This window comes from Melanostigma gelatinosum (assembly GCF_949748355.1).
Source record: "Melanostigma gelatinosum genome assembly, chromosome: 4".
In the NCBI taxonomy this organism is placed as follows: Eukaryota; Metazoa; Chordata; class Actinopteri; order Perciformes; family Zoarcidae; genus Melanostigma; species Melanostigma gelatinosum.
The window spans coordinates 13,343,872-13,362,021 of NC_136637.1; the positions used below are offsets into that span (position 1 = coordinate 13,343,872).

The window sequence follows — 18,150 nt, forward strand, 5'->3', positions numbered from 1 at the left end:
AGCAGACACAGGTTTATTCATTTAGCTGCTGGCTAACATGTTTACTACCTTTACGATGCTGCTCTTGCTCCTAGTTATCTCTGCAAACCTTGAAGAGAGTGCACTGCAGTCTGTGTTAATATAAACATTACAAACTTGACAGAAATTCGTTTCTAGCTAACTGAGCAGCAGCTGCAATGAAGCAGAGAAGGCTCCCCCGCATTATGGTGGGAAGGTGTTAGCTGTTATCAAATTACAAAGCTGATACATGTGTTCAGTATTCGGCCATAACGTCGTGACTGACTTTGAGAATTTATATGCACTGAAACGTGAAGATTTAAAGGGGATTGTTAGAGATGATCATTTATATATCAATGAACGAAACAGAAGACTGCGTGTCAATGTACACAAGTTTAATGACAATAAAGTTGAATTGAAGTCTGATTGAAGTTAAATGTACAAAGACGGGGAATGGAGATTCACAACTGCCATAATCCAAACTAAAAAACAACAACTTTCAATCGTCATGTACATTTGAACTCTGCATTTAACCCATCCTAAGCTTTTTGGAGCAGTGGGCTGCTGTACAGCACCCGGGGAGCAACTTGGGGTTCAGCTACCCCCTCAAGGACAGCAGGAGTCCTATTTTACATAATGTGTGTGTGTTTGTGAGGTTTTAAATGTGCATCGTTTGCTTGATGTTGAGCCTGTCAAAGGAGATGTTCTGTTGCTTTATGACAGAGAATAAAAGTATTATTATTTTTGAACTATGGTACATAATCTAAAAAGGGGACTAGTTGTTTTTAAGAAGTGTTTATTAAGCATTTCATTTTTTTTGTATTCTAAGACTATGTAGCATCATTACTGATTTCACCATATTCAATCATTTTCCAGATGAATTCAAATGAAGTAGTATTCTTTCTCTGTTTGACTTAATTGTGTCCCCTTCACTACAGAAACCAAACTTACACCCAAGTGTGTTACAGTATATTCAAAATGCCAGATACCCTGTGGTATTATATATATGTATATATGTATTTATTTATATATATATATATATATATATATATATATATATATATATATATATATATATATATATATGTATATATATATATATATATATATATATATATATATATATATATATATATATATATATATATATATATATATATATATATATATATATATATATATATATATACAGTATACTGCCTTTCCCTGAAACCTTGAACTAAGTTTTTCTATAATGCAAATAGGTAAATGTGAGGTTTGCAGATAAGATCTGTTCTAATGGGATTGTTCATATCTTCAGGAGACATTCAGTCTCTGAAAACCAAATCTTACAACAAGAGCCAAATGGATGAAACAGGCACAAACCTAATTGGCTCATACATCAGTTTGTGTGTGTGTGTGTGTGTGTGTGTGTGTGTGTGTGTGTGTGTGTGTGTGTGTGTGTGTGTGTGTGTGTGTGTGTGTGTGTGTGTGTGTGTGTGTGTGTGTGTGTGTGTGTGTGTGTGTAACAGCAGACTGAACGATGTCCCCCCACAGTGTCCACCTGAGAGACAAGAGCCAGAGGGACACTCTGTTTGCAGTGTGAGCTGACCATCATGTGTCCATGTTACATTGACTCACTGAGAGAGAGTAATGGTTTCAAATTGTTGACATAAAATGCTATAAAGCCAGCAAAGGTGGACTAACAGACTGCAGTACAGTATTATGTCAACAAAAGGCAAAGATTGTTCAGTGTGTTCAATAAAAACTCGTCAATTTTACCAAACCACTGTTTGATTTTCACAAAATTAACTCTTTACAATTAGGCACTTTTCTTCTTTAAAGCAAACAATAAAGTCAGAGGCAAGTAAATATTGTATTATTCTCTTTGTCTCCAATTGTATATATACTTCTATTTGTTTTTCAATGTTTCACACTGTTCCATTTTATTTTTACCTCTATCTGAAGAAATGCAATTATGTCTATGCCCAACATGTATATTATACCACTTCCTTAGTTGTATGTTGTTGCTGTGTACTGGGATTGAGGTTTATGATTTCTGTCTATTTTCTTGATATTAATCATAACACAGACAATACACAACTTAAGTTAAAGTCTACACACCCAAAAGCAAATGGTCCCGAAGCCCACTGCCAGGTGGTCCAGCCAGACAAGTAATCTCAGTGAAGTGACAATTTGGATTATTAATAAGGAAGCCTTCATTTTATGTGGAGCTAAGATACACAGATTTCACTATATTATGTACACCTGTACAATAATAACATCCAATATACAGTTTTGTCATGAAATGTACTTTTATGATTTCTCGAATCATATTTTTTTAGGTGTTTATTAAATTATATTTTCTGAACTGCATTACATTACATTACTTTTGTTCGGTTTACACTGAGCGTCCACACTCGGCCGGAGTTTTAGAACACCGAAAACGGATAAATTTGAAAACCAGACGAGAGACAAGCAGACTAGCAGGCAGGATTTAATTAATGAAGTATACAAAACACTGTTTCGACTTAAGAATATAGGTATTTTTGTATCATTTATGTGGGTACCAGCACACAGAGGGGTAAAAGGAAATGAAAGAGCAGATACATTAGCAAAACAAGCTTTAGGAAGTCAGCACAAGACAGACATTTTACTCAGCAAAGCAGAAGCTAAATCAACAATCAAAAGAAATATTATTAAGGAATGGCAGCACAGTTGGGATGTAGGAGACACAGGAAGACATATTTATGCTGTTCAGAAAGAAGTTGGCAAAGGGAGGCCATCCAGAAGAAGCACCACAGAAGAAAACATATTAACCAGACTGAGGATTGGACAAGGCTGAACAAAACAATGCAACTAATAAATAAACACCCAACAGCACTATGTGAGCACTGCCAAATACCAGAATCTGTAGACTATATCATATGGCATTGCCAGAAATTCTCACTTGAGCGAGACAGGTTGAAGAGGAGGCTGGGAGTGGAGGAACTAAATCTAAAAGATGCATTAACCTTGGGGGCAGGAAACTACAATACGTGAAAGAAACAGGATTGAGCAAAATAATTTAAGTCGCTGAATTGGAGAACTCCTTTTTATTTTCTTCTTTTTTTAAAAATTTAGTTTAGTTTTTTTTGGTTTAGTTTTTGTAAGGGGATAGGTTATCGGGTCCACACTCCAATATAGTAGGTGGCGGTAATGCACCTTTCACTGGATGCCATCCGCCATAAAACAAAAAAAAAGAAGAAGAAGAAGATGAAGAAGAAGAAGAAGATGAAGAAGGCAAGCCGACGGACTCCACAGCTTTACCCCTCCACACCTGCAGGGGGCGATGTAGCATTAAAGGGACGAGTCTCCGGATATGTAACAAGCTGATGAAAACAGCATGTTGCAGGGACCTCGATGTTCTGCAGTGTCATTTTATAGAAATGTCACGATTTGATCATCTCCTGAGATAATCTGCTCGGAACAACCTGACAGTAGTTGTCGGTCTCAAGGTGAGTCTTCTGCACGTGTTGCGTCGTTATGTGCTAACTGAGGAAGCTAAGTTCAGCGAGCTAAACTGCTAACGTGAAACTGTCCATCTGGGCAGGATTTAGTGATATGTAACGCTAACTGTTACCTGTCACTGTTGTGGGCACTTTAGACATCTGTCTGTGGCATCTACATCTACAACCAATCCTCTGCATTTAAGGACTAACGTTAAACGGATAGCTGCATGGAAATGTAGTCTTGACGACCTTGACTTCACCTGTTTACCTTTAATGCAGCAGCGACTATCATTTAGATCACGTGTGTTTGTGTTAGTGGTGGAAGAAGTACTATGATATTTAACTTAAGTAATAGTAGCAATACCACAGGGTAGACATACTTCGTTACTTGTAAATGTCCTGCATTTAAAAAGTTACTGAAGTCAGTTATCATTATGCAGAATGGCCCATTTCAGAAACATATTTGATTCAATCTGAACCTGCAAAATAACTCTGTCAGACAAATGTAGTGGAGTAAAAAGTACAATATTTGCCCCCAAAATGTATTGAAGTAATCGTATAAAGTTCCATAAAATGTAAATACAGTAGTGCAAGTACTCTAAAACTCCTTAAGTACAGTACTTCAGTTTATTTAATTAGTTACTTTCCACCCCTTAAAATTAAATTAAGACCTAGATTATGTACAACATTTAAGTTTAATTTGTAGTTTTAAATATGGTATAAGTAAAGCAAACACATTAAAAATACTACTATAATAGTATTATTAGCTAAATGTACTTCAGTATAAAAGATAAAGGTGTTGATGCTTGTCCACGTTGCATAAAACAGAATATTTCCCTCTGAACTGTAAAGTAGAATAATATGGATCAAGTAGATGTACCTCAGATTTGTATTTAAACACTTGAGTAAGTTTGTTCATGTATTTTCCATTAATATTTTTCATTATTGAATATTTGTCAATTGTTTTCTTGATCGATCTGTTAATTGTATATTTTATAAAATTCCAGAAAATAGAGAAAATGCTCATTACAATTTATCTGAGCTCAAAATGATCAAAGTGTCTTGTTTTGTAGGATTGTTTTGGGCTTTCGTTGACCAAGTCACTTCTGAAAAGCTGGAACCAGAGAATATTTGGCATTTTCACTTAAGGATTTGTAACGTCTCGTAGGTCTGGATCTACCATGGAGCCGATAATGAATCGCATTTGGCCGAGAGTCTTCCAGCGGCTCTACAGAACCGCAGTACTTCCCAGGAGGAACCATTCAGGATGTGCTGAGCAGGCCACTGTTCCTGCCTCCACCAACTCCAAACATATCAAACCCATACTCCTGGTGTCCCGCCTCTACCAGCCCTCAAACCTGCGTGATGTGGGGCAGGACAGCCGGCTGCAAGGAGAGGTGACTTGTAAGAGTCAACGGCTGATGCAGCAGGCCGGCCTCATCCATCCGTCCAATCCCGGTTGTTACTACTACCTTCCTGCCCTCGTCCGCTCCATGGAGAAGCTGGTGAGACTAGTTTGTGTTGTACAATCAAACACATATTAAACAATTATGATTATGGCCGCCAAGTAGTCCTGTTGAATCTGGTTGTGTCATGTCCACAAACGTTGATTTTTCTGACATGAATCTGTGACCCATACAAGTGTATATTGTAGTTGATGTTTCATTTTTAGAATTTGCTGTCTTCCTCTTTTCATCAATACTTTTTTATATTTATTTAAATATTATTTGAGAGGCCTGAACAGATAGAAGTATTTATTATTCATAACAAAAAAGAAAATATCAGAGCATGTAATAACTGCAGTCTCAAATCCACAGGTGAGAGTAATTGACCAAGAGATGCACGGGATCGGTGGGCAGAAGCTGGACATGCCCAGTTTGTGCTCTGCTGATCTCTGGAAGACCAGTGAGCGCTGGGACTTGATGGGAAAGGAGCTGTTCCGTCTGAAAGACCGCCACGGAGCCGACTACTGCTTGGGTCCCACGCATGAGGAGGCCGTGACGACTCTGGTCGCTCACCAGACGACTCTCTCCTACAGACAGCTCCCTCTGCTTCTCTATCAGGTAGCCTTTAATCCTCTTGCCACTAGTGTATTTATTATAATAAGCTGCCATTTTTGTAATCATGATTTATTATAAAAACCAACAGATCACCCGCAAATTCCGAGATGAACCAAAGCCGAAGTATGGTCTGCTTCGAGGGAGGGAGTTCTACATGAAGGACATGTACTCGTTTGATGCGAGTGAAGAAGCGGCTTACCAGACCTATGAATCTGTGTGCCAGGCATACACCGGGCTCTTTGCCCGGCTGGGTCTGCACTGCGTTCAGGTGCAGGCGGACACGGGCAACATCGGCGGTAAACTCTCCCATGAGTTCCAGCTGCCAGCAGACATAGGTGAGGATCGGCTTCTGGTCTGTGAAAACTGCTCCTTCTCTGCTAATGTAGAGACCATGTCATCAGACAGAACTGACTGCCCGCAGTGCAGGACTGGCACACTGGTGGAGTCAAAGGGTATCGAGGTCGGCCACACCTTTTACCTGGGTAAAAAGTACTCCCATATATTCAACGCCACCTTCAGCAATGCACAGAACAAGTCTAGTGTTGCAGAGATGGGCTGCTATGGTCTTGGGGTAACTCGTATTCTCGCGGCAGCCATTGAGGTTTTGTCAACAGAAGAGGGGATTCGCTGGCCCGGCCTTCTCGCTCCTTACCAGGTGTGTGTTTTACCCCCAAAGAAGGGCAGTAAGGTGGATGACGCAGCAGTTTTAGCTGAGGAATTGGTTCACACTTTGGGAGAGACCGGGCCTCATTTGAGAGGTGAAGTTGTTCTTGACGACCGTACACAGATGACCATTGGAAAGAGGCTGAAGGATGCCAACAGACTGGGCTACCCGTATGTTGTTGTAGTAGGACAGGGAGCGCTGGAGGAAACACCCAGGTTTGAGGTGATTTGTCAGGAGACGGGTGAGACAATGTTTCTCAGTAAAGACGAACTGTTAGATCTTCTGGGAAGAGTGAAAACTGTGTGAATAACAACTGAATGTGGAAATACATGTTTTATTTCATGTTTCTGTGTATGATGCAATTAGTGAGGTGGTGGGGGAGGAACAGAAAAGCCTTATATGTTTTTGTCTAAGAGGAGTTTATTTATAAAAACTTAAAATGTACCTGCTGATCGACACTACTGTCACAATAATAGCTTGATAATGAACATTTGGTGATATTAAATTGCATTTGGTTGATGTTGTAATACACAAGAATGATTCAATTTCCTTTTTTACAGTCTTTTATGTTTCCATGTAAATAAAAACATACGAGGTGAGGAGAAATAATCACAATTTACTGTTGGGTTTTGCATCTATAACATACAACTGACCTCTTAGTACAACTCAATGCTGGCATTTTCTAGTGGTGAAATAAGTACTCTGTGGTATTTTGCTAATGTAAAGAACAGTCTATAGATATTGTAAATACTTTACAGGTGAAAATACAGAAAAGTACTATTGTCTTAACATGTACTTACTGACTTTCCACCACTTTCTCATCATGCCCCAATATGACATTACTACATTACATGTACGAGTCCTGCTTTCAAAACGCGGTGTGTAGAAAACGTACAACCAAGTTAAATTATCTCAAAATGCAGATTTGACAAGTTTAAGAGATATATTCAACGGTCAAAGTTATTTTGAACCAACTTCAAATTGTATTGGATGGTGTAGTCTATAATTACAATTTATTATGAATTGTAATTATTCATAATAGGCTATTATATATAATTTCGTGTTTTATGGCAAAAATACTACCTGAAAGTAATTAGTAAATTTAGCTGTTATGTTAATTGGGTGACGTGCAAATTATTTCCTTATACATTCCATCGCAAAGACCAACTACCTTTAATTTGTAGTTACGTTTACTCAAGTGTTGTAGAAAATGTATCACTTTACCATCTCCGACGGTTTAATAATTGATTATTCATCATTTGTTGGTCAGGCGGCGGCGGACCTAATGTATCGGTAGGTACTGTGTTTCCGCACGGATCTTTATTCACGTAGTACCGCCCAAGCACATGTGTAAACAAGAAGTTGGGTAACGTCTAGAAAGGTTAACGTTAACATAGCCGATGTGCTGCTGCTGCTGGTAATCCAATGTCACCGTTTATATAAGATTTATAAACAACAAAATAGCGCTTCAGACATATATTTTGATCCAAAATGGCGTCATCGGAGGCGCAACATGACAGCGATGATGGCATGGACGAGCTCATGGACAAATTCAAGACTCATAATTATAAAAATGCCTTCAGTAAAGAGAACTGGGAGGAGGTAACGTTAACATGTAGAAGCTATCGGTTAGTAACATTTGAAGAAGAGAGATATCGCTACGTAAATGGGCTGTGTCGTTTTGTTGTCGTAAGCCAGTAAGCTAACGTTAAACGCTAACTTCATAGAGATAACGTTGCATTTCCGGTCCATCTATAGAGATTTCTCTGTTTTTGTCTCATTCAGGAGTTTGATAGAATACCTATGTTCATGAAAAAAGCCCCTGAAGAGATAGACCCACTAAAATACCCGGAACTAGCTTGTCTGCAGGCCATTGTACACGATGAAGATGCACCCCCAGAAGGTAGGTGGGTCCCTCAAGCTTCAGTCAAAACTGATTTTGTAGACTTGACTACATGTTAACGATTCGGTTCATATTCTCTTATTCGTTCCCAGAGCAAGCAGCGAGCCTGAAAGATGAGGGGAATGCGTTTTTCAAGGAGAAGAACTACGAGAAGGCCATACTGTCCTACACGGCAGGTCTGAAGAAGAAATGTGGAGACCAGGAGCTCGACACAGTCCTGCTCACCAACCGGGCTGCAGCACACTTTCACCTGGGCAAGGATCTCTTATTCACATGTTGTACAGATACATACGGATATGGGTTGTTGCGCATGAGCCCAATAAGATGGTTTACAAAACATACGTTCAAGCTCTTTATTGTCATATGCACAGCAATTACAGTTCCTCCAACAGTGCTCATGGATTATGTATTCAAAATAAGTCACGTAAGTAAAATACAGGTGACGAGCAGTCATTTCACAGAATACTTTTCCATGTAAAAACATCTGCATGTGTGTCTTTTTTCTTTCTTTTTAAATTCATCCTCATTTCTTTCTGGTTTATATCACTCAGGTAACATGCGCTCTGCGTTGAACGATGCTGGAGCTGCAAAGAAGATTAAACCAGACCACCTCAAAGCCTTGATCAGAGGTATGTAATATTAGCCTGTCTACTCCTAGAATATCTCCATGAATATGGTTACAAATTCTATGATAATGTAACAGCTTAACAGTATATATAGTAATCATAACAAAGCGAAACACTGCATCGAATAATAACCAAAACTCTCCCGTGCGTCTTCCATGTGTTTCTGCAGGTGCTCAGAGTTCTATAGAGCTGCGTAACTTTGCAGAGGCTGTCCAGTGGTGTGACGAGGGGCTCAAGGTTCATCCTGCTGACAAGACGCTGCAGGAGCTGAGAGCAGCAGCAGATAAACACAAGGTATAATACATTCAACATAAATGAGTTCAAGGGATTTTGTGGGGAGGTTTTAAAGGAAGACTGGATTGCATTTGTGACATTTTGTCTGTATTGTCTGTTTGTCTGAAAGTAATTTGAGTTAAACACAAACGTTTTTTTTCGTGCCAGAGAGCAACAGAGAGAGATGCCAGGAAGGCCAAGATCAAAGATAAAAAGCTGCATGCTGAGAAAGAAGCTCTTCTGGCTGCTATAAAGGTAAGCATGCTGTTTAAAACTGAAAATAAACTACCAACGTGCTCTTAGCTAAGCATCAAACCTGTGGGAATGAAATTAAGAATATTTTTCATAATATTGTCAAGCAATCAAATCACTAATTCTATATTCAATAAAAGCCTGTTTTAAAAATGATTATCAGACATATTTTTGTGTGATTTACGCAGGCTCGAGGCATCAAGCTCCTCCATTCTGTGAAGCCTCGTCGGAGCGGTTCAGACAGCGAGGATGAGGATGAAGGCTCCCCGGCAGCGATGTCACAGCTGAACCTGGATTGCCTCAGCTCTCAGGAGGCCACGGGGGCTCAGGTGTTCCTGGACGAGCAGCGCTCTCTGCACTGGCCCGTTCTCTTCCTCTACCCTGAACACCAGCAGACTGATTTCATCTCGGCATTCTCCGAGAAACACCGGTACGCTCCTCTTGTCCTTTTTTGTCTAGTCCTTAATATATGTTGATGTGGTGTATTTCTGTGGGATTCTCCATATGTCAACCTTTCTCCATCTCATTCGACTAAATTAAGTTCAACATTTTAAGTGATTTTAGTTAGAAACACAGCTGCAATTTGTCTGGTTCAGTTTTATAGATCACCTGGCAGTTATGTTTGGAGAAGAACTTCCACCGTGGGACGTGGACAGAAAATACCACCCAAAAGATTTGCAGGTTTGTGTGTTTTGGCTAAATGTTATTGGTAATTTATGACGCATACAGTAGATCTGTGCTTCTGTTCTGCAGCCTTAAACTTATGAAATCGTATTTTTCTTACAAACTGAAGCAGGGCTACATTCACCGATGTATGTTACATAGGGTTGGGCGATAATTCAATATGATCATGTATCCTCTGTCAATGGAATCTTATTGTGATGACATCATACATCGAGATATGTACTGTATATAGATGATAAACAATTAACTTGTCTAAATTGATAATAACAAGCACATACTAACATACATGTTTCATAAGGTCCTAATGGGATTACGCTGTGTTTGTGTGCATGCATGTAAACATAGTCGGTGTATAGCTTTTTTATTTGTACTCTATAATGTCACTTAAAACTGTCATGTTAAAAGTTCTTAAATAAATGATCATTTGTCAAGTGTTTAATTCACACAGTTATTTAATAAATTGAATAGATGGAAGATTTTGGCTATATTGTTACAGTAATATTTTATATTAGGTATTTAAGAATACCTGTCTTCTGATCAGCAATCCAGAGTACAACTGTCAAACAAGAGTTACATTTAATTACCCAAAAAAAGGCTGGTTATATCGACAGATGAAATGACAATCATCAATTGTTAATCCTGATTACCTTTGATCCCTCTTCACTTTCTAGCTGTACTTTGAAGATGAGGAGAAGGAGACACTCTACCAAGTAAACCCAGATACGTCACTTTTAAAAGTGTTGCAGCATAAACGGTACGTCCATTGAGATTAAGTGTTTTTCAAGTGTGATTTCATTTTGATTTACACCACCAAGAATTTTCCATTTTGATTAACTGGCAGGTGTTTATGACTTTCTTGTAATTGATATTTCAACCTGTACCTCCCTTTTGTCTTGATAGGCCTAACGTAGTTCAGTTTTGTGTTGGCTAATGTTTGCGCTTATATGCCCACATAAGTTTGCATATAGTCATTGTAGTTATTGTAATTATTGCTGAGCCTGAAATGGCTCCTCAGTGTTTAATGACATTTGACTATGTGCAACCAATTTTCAATTGGTGTTTCCTCCCTAAGCAAAGGATCTCATGTGAGTCATTATTACACGAGTCACACGGGATCCTTTGCTTCTGTAATCCAGTACGGACGAATGTTCATCTTGGACGATATTATCTGTTGAGGAATGTATTTGTACCATAGATTCTTTATAGTAACTTCCTTGACATGAACTGTTGGCACTCATTTCTTCTATGTTCTCTTAACAGGTGTTTTGTCAAGTCCGGCAGTCCCAGCTTCATCGTTCTGGTTCGGAGTTCGTCATTTTGGAAGCAGTTTTTAACAGGAAAGAAAATACGAGGATTGTAAAAACATTGGCCTTCAAATCTTGAAGCTATTCAACTCCGGTGGACAAAGTTTGCCCTTGCAACAGACACAATGGAAGATATGCATGTGTCTTGTGGTCAAGAGTAGGACACATTGTTTGACATCAAATATCAGTAATAAAAGATTATAAAACAAATGAAATCTCCAAAACTAATCCATGTGGATTCTTTGTGCTTCTGTCTGTAAAATGATAAACTGCAGATTGACCGCCAAAATCAATCAATTCAAGATTAATTAGATAAATGAAACACAAGTATCAAATAATTGATCAGAACACTGATTTGTTTTGTGATATTGGACAATACAAATATATTGAACTAAATTGAACAAGTAATGTAAATGCTTGTAAGTAAACATGAAGAAATGTTGCAACATGTCTCAGTGAGTCAACAAAAGCAATATAATCTCAAATTCTATTTTTATTATCCACCAAGGAAATTAATTTGGGCGTCATTAGAAAACGTTCTCATTCTTCAAAGAAGGATATAAAGTCTCAGTGAGAAGTGGAAGCAAAGGACGTGAAGAAGTTTGACATTTTGCCAATGCAGCCGTCTGTGTGAATGAACCAGCTTTTCTTCATTTATCAAGCTTCTCTGCTACAGTGTGTTCCAGACAACTCTGGGTGAGTGACAGTCACATCCTCTTGACCCTCATATTTGACTGCATTGCTTTATAAAGATGGTTTGTAGCATCTAACAGCATGTCCCAGTCCATCCACTCTGTCACGCAGACAGTATCCTTAAATTGTAATTTTTGGTGCGTATCACAAGTTTGTGAATAAAACTTTGGGGCTTTCGTTCTATCTGAAAAAGATTTGCGGCGTTGGAGCTTCAAACACAGCAAAAACAGGTTCACCTGGTGGCATGCAAAACTTATAGCAGCCCTTCAAGACAGACCAAAGCACTACAATTAATGTAGATGATATTGTGCAATATGTTATGTATGTCATTGAGATACCAAAGGGAGACAATTCAAAATGATCTTTAATCTTCACTGGTAAATCAATTTAGGATTTTGGTTTAACGAAACAAACGGCAGCATGATGTGAGCTGAATGATGTGTCCTTCACAAGACACAACAGACCAATGAGAGGCCACAAAGCTCACTATTACATAGGGATCACTCCTGGATAGTTCACAAAAGCAGGCTGGGCTGGGTATACAGGAGCCATCATTACTGGAGCAGGCTGCATTTGGATTATGGTTTGGTTCTGCACAATGACGACGGCGGGAGTCTTTTGGCGATGTTTTAACTCTCGATGCATCTGACACCAGGAGCACCACTCGCAGAAACAGGAAACGGCAATGTCGTCACAGATGTTCCCCTGCAGAGAACCAAGAAAAAATATGTGAAGTTGTAAATCAACATTGCTTCACTTCTGTTAAACTTGTTGTGTGAAATCCCATGCACATCAACTTTACATGCATCATACCTTGATACCATATCGGTTTCGCATGGCAGCCCTTAGAGCCACGGCTGCAGGAGGCACAAACAGAGGTATGCCACAGGCTGCAAATATGACCGTGCTGAATATGTCACATAATGGGAGACAACTATTCTCTCCAAATCTTCCTGAAACCGTGCAGGCAAGGCATGAGCAGCACCAGAAACCATAGCAACCTAAAAAAACACAAGATACACCAAGTGGTAGAAACTCTAAAGTGACTTGTTAAAGAAGCGCCAACACATGAGACATCAGGCCTTCAATACAAATTTGTCAAAGTTGGGGTATTGAGTCTTACAAGTATTTGCGTCCTCAAAGCAATCAAAGAGCCCACTTTTCCAGGGTACCAAGGGTTGTGCTGCCATTTGTTGTTGGGAAACTTCAGTGACAGGCAGTCAACAATGAACCTGTTAACGCACAGAAATAAGAGGTCAGCAAAAAAATTAACCCCAAACATTACAAATCGCTGACACCTTATATTGTGTATGTTAATGTTTAACCACTAATTGTAATTGGAGCACATATCTGAAAATGTCATCCTTGTGTAACAGACTCGGAATGGCATTGAAGGAGACGACTCAGAGGGTAGTTTTCCAGCATTTATTCGCTGCAGAAGACAACATAAACCACATTAGTTTCTTCCTGGTCTCACTCTCTTTATACATCCGCTCCCTCATCAGTACGAAACACCGTGTGGGGAAGTCGGGACTAACAGCGACATCAAGTGGACAAAACAAACTACATGAGGTGGAATGATTAACAGAAACCGCGAAAATTATAACATTAAACAAAGGAAAATACATACCTGCAGAAGACAACATAAACCACATTAGTTTCTTCCTGTTCTCATTATCTTTATACATCCGCTCCTAAACATGCAAGACAACAGAATTCACACAAAGGAATGCCAAAGTTCTGCGTCGTTACGTTGTGACATAAAAGTAAATGACACCAAAAAGGCTAACTGAAACAGCCAATAAACTTATATTTTCCAGTCAAAACGGCACGTAACAGCTTCATAAGGTCGTCGCCTTAGCAGTTACTAAAGTACGTAACGTAAACAGTTACATTCCCGAAGAAAACAACAAAACAGTGCAACGATATTATTCCACACAACTTACCTTCATCAATACGAAACACGTGGGGAGGTCGGGACTACGTGGTCTTTGGAGGTACAAAAGAGGCGAGACGCCGCTTCCGCAGGAAGCATTAACAAAATAAAATACTAAATAAAAATAGCTCATAAAGATAGAATTCACACATACTCAACAGAATAATAAAGTACATTTTTAACTCTGTCACATCCACCCCCACTGAATTTTAGCGAATATGAGCACTGACTACACAGTACGCACTAAAGAAAACACGACAAAATCGACAAATTACAAAAGGGTCATCATCAAGAAAACCAACATCTAATGCAGTGGTTCTCAAACTGTGCGCGCCCCTCTAGTGGGGCGTGGTGGTATTACAGGTGGGGCGCAGCAGGAAATGCAGAATCTTTTGTTTTTCTTCTTTTTTTAAGCAATTAATAAATACATGGCGAAATGTATGGAAGCCCGTTTCCGCCACTGTGAGGAAAAAATACAGATCCTGTATCATTATAATGAGATACTATCTCAAAATACTGACTTAGCAACTCATAATTATGACTTACTATCTCATAATATTGAGATACGTATCTCATAATAATGAGATACTATCTCATAATTATGACTTACTATCTCATAATATTGGGATACGTATCTCATAATAATGACTTACTATCTCATTATTATGACTTAGTGACTGAGGGCGGGGCATAGCAGAGCAGGGTTACGGTTTAAGAAGGGACCCTGTTAACTGGTGACCTTCAGCCAAACTCAAATGAACTCAACTTGAAACATCTGTGTTCTTGGCTGGTTGAATTCTTAATTTTATGGCTTTGCTTTTCTTGTTGCCTCTGATCAGGCACGTGCACAGACATTTTGGGGGGCAGGTGCTCAAGCAAAAAAAAGGGCACCCATCGCCAAAATTATACATGAAATTAAAATAATGATAAATAAATAAATAACACAGTCGGATATTTTCAACGTATATATTTATTTTTGTTAACGCAACCAATACTAACTCAAATTATCAAATTGAATAAATAAATGAATAATAGGCAAAAACAAGGCCAGACAAAAACAAAGACAAAACAAAGACGGGCTGATGGCTACAATTTCGCTGGTACTTGTGACTTGGTAAAGGTTCATTCATTCAAGGCCATATTGTATAACCAAATAATATGTTAAATAATAAAAAATATTCTAACTTAAAACTCTGCTCTGAATAAATTAAAGGATCTTCACAGGAGCATCCTCCTTGGTGCCATCTCTTGGAAGATTTTTATTACTTCACTGTGATTTATTTCAATGTCTTGCTCAATGGCAAGCAGGAGAAGGTCGGAGAGTCTTTCTTCCCCACAGAGACTCCTGAGCCTGGTCTTTATTATCTTCAGTTTTGAAAAGGATCTTTCCACTGAAGCTGTTGTCACTGGCAGTGTTGCATAGATCCTTACCATCTTCACAAATGTTGGAAAGATGAGCTGGCCAGTGTTCTCTTCAACAATGGCAAGGATTTCTTGCAGGTTCTTCGAGGGAAAGATGGAGTGGAACACCTTTAGCTCTGTCTTCAGCTGGTCCTCATTTTCCTCATAGAAGTCACAAAGAACATGGACAGCTTCCTCTGCCTCTGGGTTTGGGGTGCTTGTCCAGTTGGCACACACTGTTAGAGAGTGGAAGGACCGTATGATTGTACCAGTTGGACTTCCAGTGATGCTCCAATGGAATCTCCTGTTGAGCTCTGCAGTCAGGGTATCAATAAATGTGTAGTACACATTCGACCTGTAGTATGACTCCACAGAGTCAATCTCATCACTCACTTGCGATGCAGTTGTGCTGTGTTGGAAACGCACTGGCACTTTCCGTTTCCTCTCCTGACCAGGCACACCCGTAGGTAAAGGAATGTTGAGAGCCTCTGCCTTCTCTGATGCACCTTGAAATATCTCGGCAAACTTCTCCTCAGACCTCAATGCTTGTATTGTGTGAATTACACCATCAATTAGGTTGTAGGCTGTGGAGTGGTCCAGGCTTTCTTCTTGCAGAGCATTTGATGCAAGAGCAGTGACTTCAAATGCTGGGGTGGTGATTTCCATGCAGAGAATGAATGCGAAGTTAATCGCATTTTTGTACATTTTTGCATCCCCTAGGGCCAGGTCAGGTGGATGTCTTTCGCAGATCTCATTGAGGAGCATCATTATAGCTTCCAGATTTCTCTGAAGGGCCTTCAGTGCTTGTTCCCTGCAAGCCCAACGGGTATCTGACAGCCTCTTCAGCTCCACAATGTGTCCCTCTGGATGCAGTGATTGCTGCAATCTAACTAAAGCAGCATGGCGTTTTGAGGAGCCACTGCAAAAGGCATACAGCTTCTCCACGAGGCTGAAGAAGGTCACAAAGTGCTTATTAGATTTGGAGGCTTCAACCAGGACCAAGTTTAGGCAGTGTGCTTTGCAGTGCACATAGAGGGCCTTCTCATTGAGTGTGCGTATTCTGGCTTGAAGGCCTTTGTACATGCCACTCATGTTGGCTGCTCCATCGTAGCCCTGGCCATACATATTTTTGAGCTCCAGACCATTCCTCTGTAGAAGGGAGACTACAGTATTCTCCAACTCCTGGCCTGTTGTTCTATCAACGTTGCAAACTTCAAGAAACCTTTCCTTTATTTGCTTATGTACATATCGCACTACAAATGACACCTGTTCTTTGTGGGAAACATCAGTGGTCTCATCCACGAGAATCGAGTACATTTCAGCCTCTTGGATTTCTCTTTGGATCTCCCTCCTGACGTAGGTACCCAGTGCTGTGATCAGGTCATTTTGGCTTCTGTTTGACAGCATTGATACCTGGGGCCTTTTCTTGGTGACTTTCACTATTTCAAGATTTTCTGTATGCACCTTCAGCACACTGTCATAGCGGGAAAAAAGATGAACGAGTTCCAGAAAGTTACCACGGAGGGGCGCGTGGGAGGCTTGTGGGCGCCGCGGGCGCCGCGGTTCATGTCGGGGCGAAATTCTCACAAGTACTCAAATAAATGCCCCGTCAGATATCGAAACACATTTGGGGGGAATTGATGACAGAAAAAGTAATTTTTATTTTATTATATTTATAAAAAAATTGGGCACCAGCAGAAAGGGCACTTTTCTCATCCAGGGCAAAAGGGCAGGTGCTTGAGCACCATTAGGGGTCTATCTGTGCACGTGCCTGCCGCCACCGCTGCGAGGGCGAGACAGGAAGCACGGCAAAATATCACAGACAAGTTAAATGCATAAGTGTTGGGGAAATGTATCAGCTAATTTTAATGCCTCATCACCCCAACCAATCAGATGATATGTCTTTAATGTGCTGCTGGCAGTAGACTTCATGAATGCATCATCGAATGAGATCTTATAGAGACAATAATGATCTCAACTCTTTCAGAATAAGTAATAAAAACAAGCCCAAAGAGGATCTAATTGATACGAATTAATATGAGGATATATGTACTGTATGCCCTTATGTATCATGTAGCCTCCTATATATGTGTATATACATGTATGTGTAGATTACCAAATATAACTAGTTTGAATATGTGTGTGTGAGAATCTGTTTATGGGTGGATCAGTATGCATGTGTGTATTATTCATAATCAGACATTCAATCAATTGAAGCAGTGAAAAGAAATAGTGTGTGATTCTCTCTATTCTTATCATGAGTCCACCTTAATCATGTTCTACAATAATGATGTGCTGATGTGCAACACACTTCAGGCTGAGTCGCACAAAGCGCAGAGGCCTGTATTCAGCACTGCTGCGAGACGTCACCAAAGAGGCGTTCAGGAGTCCTTGTCAACACTTTTAAATATGGGGCTGTGTATTCATCTCTTGTACAAAACTGAAACTACACGGCTTTTTTTCATACATTTATCTCGGTTTTTTTTGGACCATTTCTTTTGTCCTCTGCAGTATGAACGCATCTTCTTCCTCGCCCTCGGAGTATTACTGGTCTGAGTGTGACCCTTATAATGATGGATCAGGAGGACCTTCGGCAGGCTTACTTATCCTCTTCATCACGTTCTCCTTTGAATTCACCGTCGGCGTCCCGTCAAACCTCTGGCTCACCTGTCACATCCTCAGGCAAAGGTAAATATGTCCTTCACATTCTGGTGTAATGTTATGTCATCTCTTTTTTGGTCTTCATCCACTTTTACAACATTTTTATTGTCATTTACTGAATCTAAAGGTCAAAGGTTGCCGGCTTCCTTCCTGCAGACTTCTTCCCCCTCCACCTGGCCCTCACCCAGCTGTCCTTCTACCTGGCCGTGCCTCTGTTCTTCGCCAG

At 39.8% G+C, this 18,150-nt stretch overlaps 2 protein-coding genes across 5 annotated transcripts; both read left to right on the top strand.

Annotated features, from left to right (window-relative positions):
- Positions 1 to 3,339: 3,339 nt before the first annotated feature.
- On the top strand, positions 3,340 to 6,758 carry LOC306776426 (putative proline--tRNA ligase, mitochondrial). Its single transcript, XM_079267115.1, has 4 exons — positions 3,340 to 3,473; positions 4,636 to 4,972; positions 5,285 to 5,530; positions 5,616 to 6,758. The coding sequence occupies exons 2-4, from the start codon at positions 4,649 to 4,651 to the stop codon at positions 6,495 to 6,497; spliced, it is 1,452 nt and encodes a 483-aa protein (XP_079123241.1). The 5' UTR covers positions 3,340 to 3,473; positions 4,636 to 4,648; the 3' UTR covers positions 6,498 to 6,758.
- Positions 5,788 to 11,403, top strand: LOC306776427 (tetratricopeptide repeat protein 4-like). 4 transcript variants are annotated; one of them, XM_079267118.1, is made up of 10 exons: positions 5,788 to 5,862; positions 7,977 to 8,094; positions 8,187 to 8,348; positions 8,646 to 8,723; positions 8,890 to 9,014; positions 9,162 to 9,248; positions 9,434 to 9,675; positions 9,842 to 9,926; positions 10,601 to 10,683; positions 11,190 to 11,403. In XM_079267118.1, exons 2-10 carry the CDS (start codon positions 7,995 to 7,997, stop codon positions 11,287 to 11,289), a joined length of 1,062 nt encoding a protein of 353 aa, XP_079123244.1. In that variant the 5' UTR covers positions 5,788 to 5,862; positions 7,977 to 7,994; the 3' UTR covers positions 11,290 to 11,403. The 4 variants fall into 4 exon arrangements, 3 of the variants coding, with proteins under 3 accessions (XP_079123244.1, XP_079123242.1, XP_079123243.1); XR_013771919.1 differs by lacking the exon at positions 5,788 to 5,862 and adding an exon at positions 7,539 to 7,793 and having other exon boundaries at positions 9,850 to 9,926; positions 11,190 to 11,256; XM_079267116.1 differs by lacking the exon at positions 5,788 to 5,862 and adding an exon at positions 7,539 to 7,793.
- Positions 11,404 to 18,150: the final 6,747 nt, after the last annotated feature.